General features: G+C 41.0%; 1 protein-coding gene across 1 annotated transcript in view; it reads left to right on the top strand.

The window, feature by feature from the left end:
• Window positions 1-13,191, top strand: part of LOC139283976 (formin-binding protein 1-like) — a 40,766-nt gene extending 27,575 nt beyond the window's left edge. Inside the window, exons 15-18 of the mRNA XM_070904094.1 lie at window positions 3,035-3,180; window positions 3,413-3,549; window positions 5,590-5,748; window positions 13,163-13,191. Coding sequence (XP_070760195.1) covers window positions 3,035-3,180; window positions 3,413-3,549; window positions 5,590-5,748; window positions 13,163-13,191 — 471 coding nt within the window. The remainder of the gene's footprint in view (window positions 1-3,034; window positions 3,181-3,412; window positions 3,550-5,589; window positions 5,749-13,162) is intronic.

The following is a 13,191-nucleotide window of genomic DNA, read 5'->3' as shown; positions in this document are numbered from 1 at the left end:
TGGTCAAATTGGGAAGGGGCCCAGAGAAAACTACGGAGTCCGACATAGTTTTTGCAAACGTACACACCGACTCCACGTTAATTTTAGTGACCTCCGATTGGCGTAACCGGGAGTCATTACCGCCGACGTGAATAACAATCTTACTGTATTTACGCTTATCCTTAGCCAGCAGTTTTAAACATCTGACACACCGAGCAGGACAGAGCAGGAGAGCGAGAAGGAGAGCGAGAAGGAGAGAGAGAAGCCATCGCTAGCTGCTAAGCTAATGTAACAGACAGAATAGTGTGTAAACAACTGTGAGATTAGCGAAAAAGTCGCTAAAGAAGGAGAGAACTATCAGTGTTAAGCAAAAGTAATGTACGTTTAAGTGGTTAGCGGCTAGTTAGCCGCTGTAATGAAATATATACCAAACAAATATAACTTGTTTGAGCTTAGAGCGGCCAAACACACACGCTACCAATGACACAGAAGCCGGAAGTGAAGCAATACGCTTACCGCAGTACGTCAGTACGTCCACAGTCTTCCTGTGATTCTAGTCCGATCGAGAGTCGATGCACTCTTGGAGTAATTTTGGTAGGCCGGCCACTACTGGGAAGGTTCATCACTGTTCCAAGTTTTCTCCATTTGTGGATAATGGCTCTCACCGTGGTTCGCTGGAGTCCCAAAGCCTTAGAAATGGCTTTGTAACCCTTTCCAGACTGATAGATGTCAATGACTTTGTTTCTCTGTTCTTGAAGACCTCGGCATGATGTTTTGCTTTTTGAGATCTTTCAGCCTACTTCATTTTGTCAGACAGGTTGTATTTAGGTGATTTCTGGATTCAACAGGTCTGGCAGTAATCAGGCCTGGGTGTGGCTAGTGAAATTGAACTCAGCTTTCCAAAAAAATGTGGTTAATCACAGTTAATTCATGATTTAACAAGGGGGGGCAATTACTTTTTCACATAGGGCCAGGTAGGTTTGGATAGCTTTTTCCCTTAATAAAATGAAATCATCCTTTAAAGACTGCATTTTGTATTTACTCGGGTTATCTTTGTCTAATATTAAAATTTGTTTGACGATCTGAAACATTTAAGTGTGACAAATATGCAAAAATATAAGAAATCAGGAAAGGGGCAAATACTTTTTCACAGCACTGTAGCTTTCGACCGTCATCCTCAGCCGTCATCCATAGTTTATTTTGGAAACAAAAAGGTATCCATAGTTCATGACAAATTGTGACAGGACAACAAATGTTGTAATTGCTCAGTGGAATATGCTGGATGATTGATGAAAATAACCTAAAAACAAAACGACATCACCATTATTCCTGGAGTCCTGTGAGCAGTGTGTAACATAGCTCATGGATACGAGTCAGTTAGCTCAGTTAGCTCATGGATGCGAGTCAGAAACCTTTTCTACTGCCCACATTGAAAGAAGAAGTGGTCTAATTACAACAAAAATAAAAACTGAAGTTTAGATAGTTGGTGTTTCCCTTGTAAGAAACATGAAGTCAAAGCTGGTTGTATCCATCTGCATCTGTATCCAACGGGTGCTAAAGTCTCCGACCTAAAAAATGAAGCTGGTTGGCAACAATCCAAACTGATGAAAAGGGATTTTACTGGACTTTTTGTACTTTTAAAAGTCAGTGATAAGAACATTTTCATTTCAGGCCACATTCCAACGCTGGGTCGGTGGCTGGTCGTTTTACCAGGCCTCTCAGTCTACATGAGTGGCTTCAGGCTCAATGTAGAGCTCAGAACTTTGTTTTTTTTTCGAGTTTAATCTATTCTGGCAGCGCTCTGCATTCTTCAGAAGAAATGGTCTTCACCCAAATCGACTGGGCTCACGTATGTCGTTAGCAAACATATTTCACTGTATTCGTCTAGCCCTCAGCATCATGAGTCTGGTTATACCTGTCTTTGTTAATACTGGGTTAGGGGGGTTAGGGTTAAATATGAAAGTGGCTGGAAGATTTCAGACACAAAATAATGATTTACTATTGAGTGGCGGATGAATTTGAACATTTAAAAAAGTTAATTTCCCAGGATAGTACCTGGTTACAGCGACAATTAAAAGTGAAATGTAAACAATATAATCACATGACTAGTACATAACAAGAAGCTTTAGAGAAACTAGAAATAATTACAAATAGGAGCTAGTACAGGCGCAGCCTCCCAAATGAGCAACGTTAGTGCTTTATTTTAATGTGCTGATGTCTGACTGATGATTTCACGCCCTTGAATCTGAATTCCTTTGATCAGAGGACATCTGCTCCTGGTGAGCCTTCTTGACAGGGGTGAAAGTGTTAAGGGTCCAAGAGCGGCCCTCCGAGATGTAGAGGCTGGAAACATGCTCAAACTCTGTCCCACTGATACGGATCGGGTGTGTGTGTGTGCTGCCTTTGCTCTGATCAGGAGTCCACAAACAGCTCTTTGTTCTTCTTTATGTTGAGAGCAAGATTGTTGTCGGCACACCATGCCGCCTGGTGCTGAACTTCCATGCCAACCATCATTGTGTCATATGCAAACTTGAAAATGGTATTGGAACCATGTACAGGCAGTCGTGGGTGAAGGGGATTAGAGGAGAGGACTCAGCATGCAGCCCTTGTTTGCTAATGGTAGCATGCAACTCTGTCATTGCAAGCTTAGCGTTATCATCCGGGGGGGATATATGCTGCAGTCAGAAGTAGACGTAAACTCTCTGGGCAGATAGAAACATCTACACTTCACTATGAGATATTGCAGGTTAGCAGAGCAGTGACCCAATTATAGCAGTGTCTGTGCACCTAGGTTTGTTTACATAATTGCACAGTCCTCCACCTCTGGTTTTACTAGAGTCATCTACTATTTGCCCTGAGGACGTAGCACCTGTTAGCTCAATGGTGCTGTCAGGAATGCAGCTGTTGAGACTGGTTTCCGTAAAATCGTTATCTTCCTGTCCATAATCCTTTGGGAAGGAAAATGCTGGGTAGGGTTGGCTTAGCCCTTAGCCCCCCTCTCTTCCCCTGCCTTTGTTTTTGTTTTGTATGTTAATATTTATGTGTGTTTGCACAGGCATGGCTGTCGGAGGCAGACAGCAGACTGTCTGAGCACAGCAGTAGAAGACAGAGTGGAGGTTGTGGGTTAAATTCCCAGGTGACGACGCCAGGCAGCAGCAGCCTGAAACAACTGGATAACCGCAGTCCAGCCAGCAGAGAAAGGTACTGATAGCTGATTATTGTTTATTGTTAACAGTCTGAAATGAGACAGAGCAAGTGTCCCTGTTATATTTGCTTGCAAGTCTAGTTCTTCTTCAGACATTTTCACACACAGAATCATTGTTCAGAGACAATAGAAACCTGTCTCTCTGTCTACCAGCATCTCTCGATGTTTACTTGTCTGTCTCTCTCTCTGTCTACCTATCTGTGTCTCTCTACCGGTCTCTTTCCTCAGTCCTGACGGCAGCTACACTGAAGACCACAGTGCAGAGCTTCACTTTAAGTCTCGTAGTTCAGAGTTTGATGATGACTTTGATGATGAAGAACCATTACCAAGTATCGGGACCTGCAAGTCCCTTTACCCGTTTCAAGGTACTCTGTTCTATTTTACTGCATTTAGACCTACTATCAGTACATCATCTGACATACAGGTACACAGTGATGTCACCTGGGGTCACATAGGGTTTTTCACCATCAGACATTGTTGCTCAGGTGACTAAATTTCTTTGATCAAGACTAAAAATCTAGAGTCAGACAGTACCACAGTTTTCTAACATGGTTGATTTCTTGTAGCCAAAAACTGGATGCATTTGTGGTCAGCTCACTTTGAAAACAAGTCTGAGACAAGAAAAGAGCAGTATCCAATGACTGCGCAGGGACAGTATCCAATGCGAGCGCACACACAGTATCCAATGAGAGAGCAGGGACAGTAACTAATGACAGCGCAGGGACAGTATCCAATGCGAGCGCACACACAGTATCCAATGAGAGAGCAGGGACAGTAACTAATGACAGCGCAGGGACAGTATCCAATGAGAGCACACACACAGTGTCCAATGAGAGTGCACACACAGTATCCAGTGAGAGCGCAGGGAAAGTATCCAATGAGAGTGCACACACAGTATCCAATGAGAGCGCAGGGACAGTATCCATGCGAGCGCACACAGCATCCAATGAGAGAGCAGGGACAGTAACTAATGACAGTGCAGGGACAGTATCCAATGCAAGCGCACACAGTATCCAATGAGAGAGCACACACAGTATCCAATGAGAGAGCAGGGACAGTAACTAATGACAGCACAGGGACAGTATCCAATGAGAGCACACACACAATGTCCAATGAGAGCGCACACACAGTATCCAGTGAGAGCGCAGGGAAAGTATCCAATGAGAGTGCACACACAGTATCCAATGAGAGCGCAGGGACAGTATCCATGCGAGCGCACACACAGCATCCAATGAGAGAGCAGGGACAGTAACTAATGACAGTGCAGGGACAGTATCCAATGCAAGCGCACACACAGTATCCAATGAGAGAGCACACACAGTATCCAATGAGAGAGCAGGGACAGTAACTAATGACAGCGCAGGGACAGTAACTAATGACAGCGCAGGGACAGTATCCAATGAGAGCACACACACAATGTCCAATGAGAGCGCACACACAGTATCCAGTGAGAGCGCAGGGACAGTATCCAATGAGAGTGCACACACAGTATCCAATGAGAGCGCAGGGACAGTATCTAATGTCAGATGTCTCTGTTCATCACTGAGCTAAATGCAGTAAAAATATCAATAAGATTGTGTTTCAGTCTGTAGTGATTTACAATCACATTGCAATTATCTTAATGTGATGTTTTAGTTTAGTTTTTACTATCAGAACAACCTCTTATTCTTTCTCAGAATCACTTTTAGTTAACTCTTTGTAGCTGGTGGTGAACTGGTTGCAGGTATGTGGACTGATCAGGTGTTAAACCTCTGTCTCTCTGTGCCCTGAAGTCAGCCCGTCTTGTTCCTCTCACTTAACTGATCGATGGATCAATCACCAAATCGAGTCGATAATACCAGATTGTGATTTAACCTCAGGCCTTTATTTGTGGTTTCCATGGAAATAAAAAAGATATGATCCAAACATACACATTTATCTTGTTTCTACATGAAAAGAATCAGATAGAATCTGTTGCTTGGTGTTGACTCCTCCCGGGGTTGTTTTTGTCTGAAAATTGTGATATAAAAATGATTAATAGTTTGGCCCTAAGGGTTGTGGGTAGACTCCCAGCAAAGTGACTGTCCTGTCAGCTATTTACTGTAGATAACAGGAAGTCATATTAGCAGACAGGATGAGGGTCAGACTGCTGCAGATCCAGGATTTAACCCGATCTACCACCATCAGCCCGAACAGGTCCTAGCTGACCTGGTTTTTCTGTCAATAAAGGTTTCAGAGGTCAGCAGGTGTAACACCTCAATACCTCGATAGAAGCAGGAACCTGATCTGATCCAGACTCCTCTGTTCTGTTCTAGTGCAGTTTAAACGGATTCTGATGAATCAAACCACACAAGTTCTCTTCTGGTTCTACTGGGTTCCACTCTGGTTCTCTGTGGTCTGAACATGTTGTTGTTGATCTTGTTTAGGTCAGAATGAAGGCACTCTGTCAATGGTGGAGGGAGAACTACTTTCTGTGGTGGAAGAGGACAAGGGCGACGGTTGGACCAGAGTACGGAGGAACTTGGAGGAGGAGGGATACGTCCCCACCTCCTACATCAAAGTCTTCCTGGACAGCAGCGCCAAAGGTGCCATGACTTACATATGACCTTTACATGACCTTCTTATGACCTTCACATGATTCACTGACCTCAATTTAAATAACTTTTAAAGACCTGCATATGCCCTCTAAATATGATCCTTAAGTGACCTCTACATGACTCTTAAATGACATCTGTGTGACCTTTAAAAGTCCTCAACGTGACGTCTACATGACATTAAGTGACCTCTCGTTAAACATGTACTATCTTTGACCTCCAGATGAACTTTGACCATTCTTATATAAACCTTAATGCTACAGTAGGCAGTATTATTTCATTATAATTTTGTTGAAATAACTAATTTTGACCATTGGATGTCGCTAACAATATTTAATGGAAGGGTTCCTTTGAAAAATTGTGGTCTGTGAGCGAATCAAACAAGCAATTAGGGTTGACTAGCGCGCAACTAGCCAATCACAGCAACTCTGTTCAAATGATTCCTTCCTTCCAACCGTTCAGATTCACACTCCAATCCAGAGGGTGGTGATAATGCACCTAAAAGCCATTAAAAGACTAAAGAAGAAGAAGATTCCTCCCTTCCTCTCTGCTAGACTCGGTGGCGCTAACAGCGCTCAGCACTGTTGTTTCGTGCTGTTGTTGTTTTTAAAAACTAAATACAAAGGAACCCTTCAATTAAATATTGTTAATGACATGCAATGGTCAAAATGTGCTATTTCAACCAAAATTCTAATTAAATAATATTGCGTACTATAGCTTTAAGTAAGCCGAATGACCTGAATATCAACATGTTGGTTGCTGTGGTTACAGCAGCAGCCTGGTTGTGTGTATACGTGCTCTGCCTGTCTATGTGCTGAATGCTACCTGTTGTTTTTCTTCTGCTGTTTGTTTTTTGAGGGAAACTTCACACCTGTGTGACACCTTTACACCTGTAGGGCAGGTGTGTCTCATCTCAGGCTTTGCCTCAATGGGAGCATGGCCTACAGAGGACTGAACCTCCTCCTCAAACACCTGTAACAGGGACCAGACTGATGATGCATTCAGGTGCTCCTGAAACACCTGGTCAGTTCACAGGCTGATGAGGAGTATCTGAGTGCTACATGTGCAACTGATTCTCAGTGAAAGCTGATCAGTGATCAGACATCAGTGTGCAGTGCATTGTGGGATGCTTTCCATCTTTACTGAGAGACAGTAGATCTTTGTCAATCTGCGTTCTTGTCTGTTCTTTTTTTCTTGTGAAACAATACTTACGTTCAAAGTCACATCTAGTTCAGTCTGAATGACCTGAGGAGGTCTCACTCCACCTGTTTTACCAGGATACTTTAGACCAGAGGTTCCCAACCTGGGGGTCGCCAAAGCTCCACGAGGGGTCGTGATACACTCTTGATTTTAAGGGTGTAAGAATTTTGATGTATATATATAATGTACATGCATTTAATTAATTTCTCTGAAGAAGACAATTATATTTAAAGGTTAATTTAGAAGTTTATATCTTTATTTCTTTATTTATTATAAAGCTAGTCTGCTTGGACTATTAAAACATACACTCCCCTCCAAAAGTATTGGAACAGTCAGGCCAATTCCTTTATTTTTGCTGTAGACTGAAAACATTTGGGTTTGACATCAAAAGATGAATATGAGACAAGAGATCAACATTTTAGCTTTTATTTCCAGGTATTTACATCTGGATCTGATACACAACTTAGAAGATAGCATTATTTGTAACGGAACACCAAATATTTAGGTGAGCAAAAGTATTGGAACAGATATACTTAAAATAGATTAAAGTGAATAAGACTTAATATTTAGTTGCAAATCCTTTGCTTGCAATAACTGCATCAAGCCTGTGACCCATTGACATCACCAAACTTTTGCATTCTTCTTTTGTGATGCTTTTCCAGGCTTTCACCGCAGCCTCTTTCAGTTGTTGTTTGTTTTGGGGGGTTACTCCCTTCAGTCTCCTCTTTAGCAGGTAAAATGCATGCTCCATAGGGTTTAAGTCTGGAGATTGACTTGGCCAGTCTAAAACATTCCACTTCTTGCCCCCTGATGAAGTCCTTTGTTGTTTTGGCAGTGTGTTTTGGGTCATTATCTTGCTGCACGATGAAAGATCTCCCAATCAGTTTGGTTGCATCTTTCTTTTAATTGGCAGACAAAATGTTTGTGTAGACTTCTGAGTTCATTTTACTGCTGCCATCATGTGTTACATCATCAATGAAGATTAATGAGCCCGTCCCAGAAGAAGCCATGCAAGCCCAAGCCATGACATTATCTCCACTGTTTCACAGATGAGCTTGTATGTTTGGGATCATGAGCAGATCCTTTCTTTCTCCAAACTTTAGCCTTTCCATCACTTTGGTAAAGGTTAATCTTTGTCTCATCAGTCCATAAAACTTTGTCCCAGAATTTTTGAGGCTCGTCTCTGTACTTTTTGGCAAATTCCAGCCTGGCCTTCTTATTCTTCTTGCTAATGAGTGGTTTGCATCTTCTGGTGTAGCCTCTGTACTTTTGTTCATGAAGTCTTCTGCGAACAGTAGATTGTGATAGCTTCACTCCTGCCCTCTGGAGGTTGTTGCTGATGTCACTAACAGCAGCTCTCACAATGTTTCTGTCGTCAACTGCTGCTGTTTTCCTTGGTCTACCAGTTCGACGTCTGTTACTTAGTACACCAGTGGTTTCTTTCTTCTTCCGGACATTCCAAATGGTTGTACTGGCTATGGCCAATCACAATTGCTTGTTTTTCACCCATGGACAGCTCTCTGGTTTTCATGTTGGTTACACCTCTAACTATAAATGCAGTCTGCACAGGCAAAACCCAATTCTGAAACTGAACGTAGACGTTCAGCGCTGTTTATTGTTTGAATAATCAATATAATAGGACACACCAGGGCAACAAAACACACCTGTCAGTCACATGTTCCAATACTTTTGCTCACATGAAAAATGGGTGGGTTCAAACAAAAGGTGCTATCTTCTAAGTTGTGTATCAGATCCAGATGTAAATACCTGGAAATAAAAGCTGAAATGTTGATCTCTTGTCTCATATTCATCTTTTGATGTCAAACTCAAATGTTTTCAGTCTACAGCAAAAATAAAGGAATTGGCCTCACTGTTCCAATACTTTTGGAGGGGAGTGTATGTATAATAGTGAAATAAAAAGAAAATAGAAGAACATAGAATTGTGTTCCTTAAAAATATAAGGAATCCTGCAGGTATTAGTTCACTATTTGGTTAATTGTACAGTTCATTGTTCTGTGCTGTTATTGTTTTTTTTGCAATGTAAATAATGAAATATACTTAAAGATATTTAAAAAGAAGTAGGCTACTTTTCCCCTTGTGGGTGGGGGTCATCAGTGTATACATAAGGGTAAAATAGGGGTCCCTTAAGAAAAAGGTTGGGAACCACTGCTTTAGACAAAGACAGCTGGTCATCTCAGCAGCTAATGGCCCGACTCCTGAGATGACAGTTAATGTCCGTTGTTATCCCAGGGAGAAGCTCTTTGGCCATTTACCGCTGGCTCTGATTTCTCAGAATCAGAATCAGACATACTGTATTGATCCCCGGGGGGAAATTCTCTGTAGAGTTTGAACATTTTGGAAGATAAACTTTGAGGTAAATCTGATATTTAGTTTGAAGGTAAAGTGAAGCTTCATGTTTTTATTTGACAATTTAACAACAGAGCTGTTGAGCTTTGGGCTCTGCATATGTACAGATATCAACACATTTAAATACTAATCAATAAATATATAGAATAACAGAAATGAACAGCAGCAGTGAGGTCTATATTAAATGTAGTTTTATTTTTTAATACACATTACAGATTCGATAACAGGTTGTATCTTCGACTGCATCTCACTGATAACATGGTTGTTGTCTGAAATACTGTTTGTGGACGTTTGAGTTGAGATTATGATGTCACAGTACAGTGCATATGTGTTGAAGCTGATCTGGTATCAGTAAGAACTCAGATGTCTCAGTTATAAACTGATTGTATTGTGTTTGGACTCCCAAGGTGAACTTACCCAGTCCGAACTTGGCGTACTCTGTATTGAGAAAGACCTACAATTTCATTTTTGATCTGGTCATGTGACCGGTGGAGGAGGCAGAGCCTGAACTACGACACAGCTCCTGTATTTATTATGTAGAGCTGGATCTGCTGCTTCTGTCTGTCTGTGATCAATCTATCTGTAATCAATATCTGTAACTGCAGAGTCTGTCCTGGATGTCAAGTTTAACTCTGTCCATTGAGCTCACATTTTATACGCTTTATTTAAATCTGCCAATCAGCTGACAGGATTCAAATATTCATGTAAACTGCTCCTGCTGCTCATAGATAGACTGAATGTTACAGTCAAATATCAGTATTGCTGATCTACACTCAGATCTGCTCAGTGATGTCTAACCAGGGACTGATCCTGGATCACTTTATCAGGTCAAACATCTGGAGGATGAAACTTGTTTATCCATACAGACCTCAGCCGTGTGAGAGATGTTAGAGATCTGATCAGACATATTTTGTCATGACCCTGAATCTGTTTTCATCCATGTTGAAAATAGAACTCCATCATGAATGTGTAGTCGTTGTTGTTGTTGTTGTTGTTGTTGTTGTTGTTGTCGTTGTCGTTGTCGTCGCCGTCTCTGATGGAAGTTTGTTTAAAAGTTAATTGTTGTATTGTCACCCGCTACACACATACAGTGGGGTCCAAAAGTCTGAGACCACATTGAAAATCTCAAATATTTTCACGTAAACCTGGAAATAATCAAAACGTTTGCGGATTCAGAAACATTTAAAAACACAAGAAGTTATGACATGTAAAATGACGAAGAAATATTTTGATTCTGCACTATTTTTAGGTCAGCAAAAAGGTCAGATGTCTTTGAGTTGTGTCCTTCCATCGAAGCATGCGTTCAAATGACAATCAAGTGCATCTGATCTCCTCATCGGAGGCTCGTTCAATGAACTCAGCTTGCAGCCAGTGTTCACCTGTTCTAAATATGGCTGTGCCTCAAGTTTCCAGCAGGTCATTGCTCACTAAGCAGCATTGTGATAGTGGGAAACATGGCGTCAGAACTAAGTGAAAGTGTCAGAAGTCAAAGTGTTATTCTGAGCAAAGAGGGGCTTTCTCAGAGTCAAATCATGGCCAGAATAAATGTTTCTAAGGAGGCAGTGCATGGAACTCTAAAACGCTTTGAAGAAACGGGATCAGTTGTATCCAAAGCTCGATCAGGCAGACCAACAGTGACCACAACATCAGAAGATCAATACAACAAGCTTAGTTCCCTGAGAGATAGAAAAGCACCTTCATCACAGATACACAATCTGCTAAATAAAGAACGCCACACTCCAATCAGCAAAAGTCCTGTCAAAAGAAGGCTGTCTTGTAGTGGTCTCAGAGGACCAGTAGCAGTTTCTAAACCACTTCTCAGAAGGGAAAACAAGGCCAAACAATTGGGGTGGGCTGAGAAACAGCAGCATTTTACTGTGGATGAAGAAAAGTCCTATTTACTGATGAATCCAGGTTAGAGATTTCTGGCAGTAACAGAAGGGTGTATGTAAGGAGACGAGCAGGAGAGAGAATGATACCGCAGTGGATCAAACCAACAGGCAAACATGGTGGTGGGAATATTCAAGTCTGGGGGGGTTTGCCTACTCTGGAGTTGGACCCCTGCAGCGAATCGTCTGCACCCTGACCAGGGAGAAGCACCACTCCATTCTTCAGAGACATGGTGTACCCTCTGGTCTGCATCTTTGTGGAGAGGGATTCATACAGCAGGATAAGGACCCCAAACACACCTCAAAGCTTTGCAAGAACTACTTGAAGACCAAAAAAGGCCTGACTGTCATGGACTTTCCTCCACAGTCTGACCTCAACCCTGTTGAACTATTTATGGGGGCACTTGAGGACTCACATTGTCAAATCATGCTGGGATAACATGGGTCATCAGGTTTGGCACAAACTTGTGGAGTCCATGCCAGCTGGAGTCCATGCTGTCATTAAAGCAAAAGGGGGACATACCAAAGACTAAGATTCTCTGAAATCTGTGAACACCTTTCAAAGATTCAACTTGTCACTGAAATTGTTGAGCTGATATTATCATTTGTAATGAAAACAAATAGTATTACATTCAAAACAAATGAAAATAGAAGTATCTTGACTAGTGGTCTCAGACTTTTGGACCCCACTGTACGTATATAAACATATGAACATATTAAAAATATGAAACTGTGTTAATGACGGAAGTTAAAATAGGTGAAATGTTTGTCAGATCAGCAACAGAGTGACTCGTCCACCATGACACCAACATTTAAACTCTGATGATGATGATGATGATGTGTTTTCACCAGAGGACAAATGACTGGTACAGTTACATTTAATACAATTATTTTAATTGCAAAGTCATTAATAGACCAAGTCATAATTAACTCTCTTCATGACACAGATGTCAGGAGACTATAAACTGATCCAAACCTGTTATATTCAGTGTTGAGACGAGTCTATTAGACCTCATTAACTGATCACCTGATGTTAAGATAAGATAAAATAATCCTTTATTAATCCCTCAGTGGGGAAATTTGCATTGTTACAGCAGCATTCAGGATAGTGCAATAACAAGAGACATAAGTAGAAAATCAAGATATAATAAGTAAAAACATTAAAGACTGTTATATAACAAAAAGCTACTAAAACTAACAAAACAACTATAATTTACAAATGTACAAATTCACAGAACAAAAGAAATAAAGGTAAAGGGATTATACTGTTTTGCACATAGAGAGATGTAGATATTGCACCATTCGTCTTTTAACAAACAGCTGAATGTTCACATTAGTCATATTTATTCATTCAGTCGATGCTGCTTCATGTTTTTGTTTTCACATCATCACTTACTAACTTTATCTCCAACATGGCTACTTACTATTAACAACTCTTTTCATTACTGATTAATCTGCTGATCATTTTCTCAATCGACAAATTATTTTGTTGTTGAAATGCCAAACATGGACCAAGGTGTTCAATGAGACATCTTCAAATGTCTTGTTTTTGTCCGTTTACTGTCATACTGTAAAACAGCAAAAACAGAAAGATGTTGAAGATTAATTTAAAAGAGATGTGATTTCTGTCTGATCAATGAAATACAAACTAATAAAAAACATCAGTTACAGCAACAAACCTTTCAAACTTTTCCCTCTGATGCCAGAAAAGTGTTGTTTATCTTCAACAACAACCTAATTTTCTTTATTACTATTACGCACTCGCAGAAGTATTATTATTAGTATTAACATGATTTAGTACGAGCAGCATGAACTTACTGAGTGTAGTTTTAGTGAAGTCATCAGTGTTGCAGACGGCAGCAGTCTGACCTCCTGTCTCACTCTACCAGCTCTAACATATCTACCTGTCTGTCTTTCTGCCTGTCTGTCTGCCTGTGTCTATCTTGTAGGCTTTGTGCAGAGTAGTCGACTAGTCTAG

The sequence above is a fragment of the Enoplosus armatus genome, chromosome 4 (genome assembly GCF_043641665.1).
Source record: "Enoplosus armatus isolate fEnoArm2 chromosome 4, fEnoArm2.hap1, whole genome shotgun sequence".
NCBI classification, from domain to species: domain Eukaryota; kingdom Metazoa; phylum Chordata; class Actinopteri; order Centrarchiformes; family Enoplosidae; genus Enoplosus; species Enoplosus armatus.
This window is presented reverse-complemented; position numbering and strand designations above follow the sequence as displayed.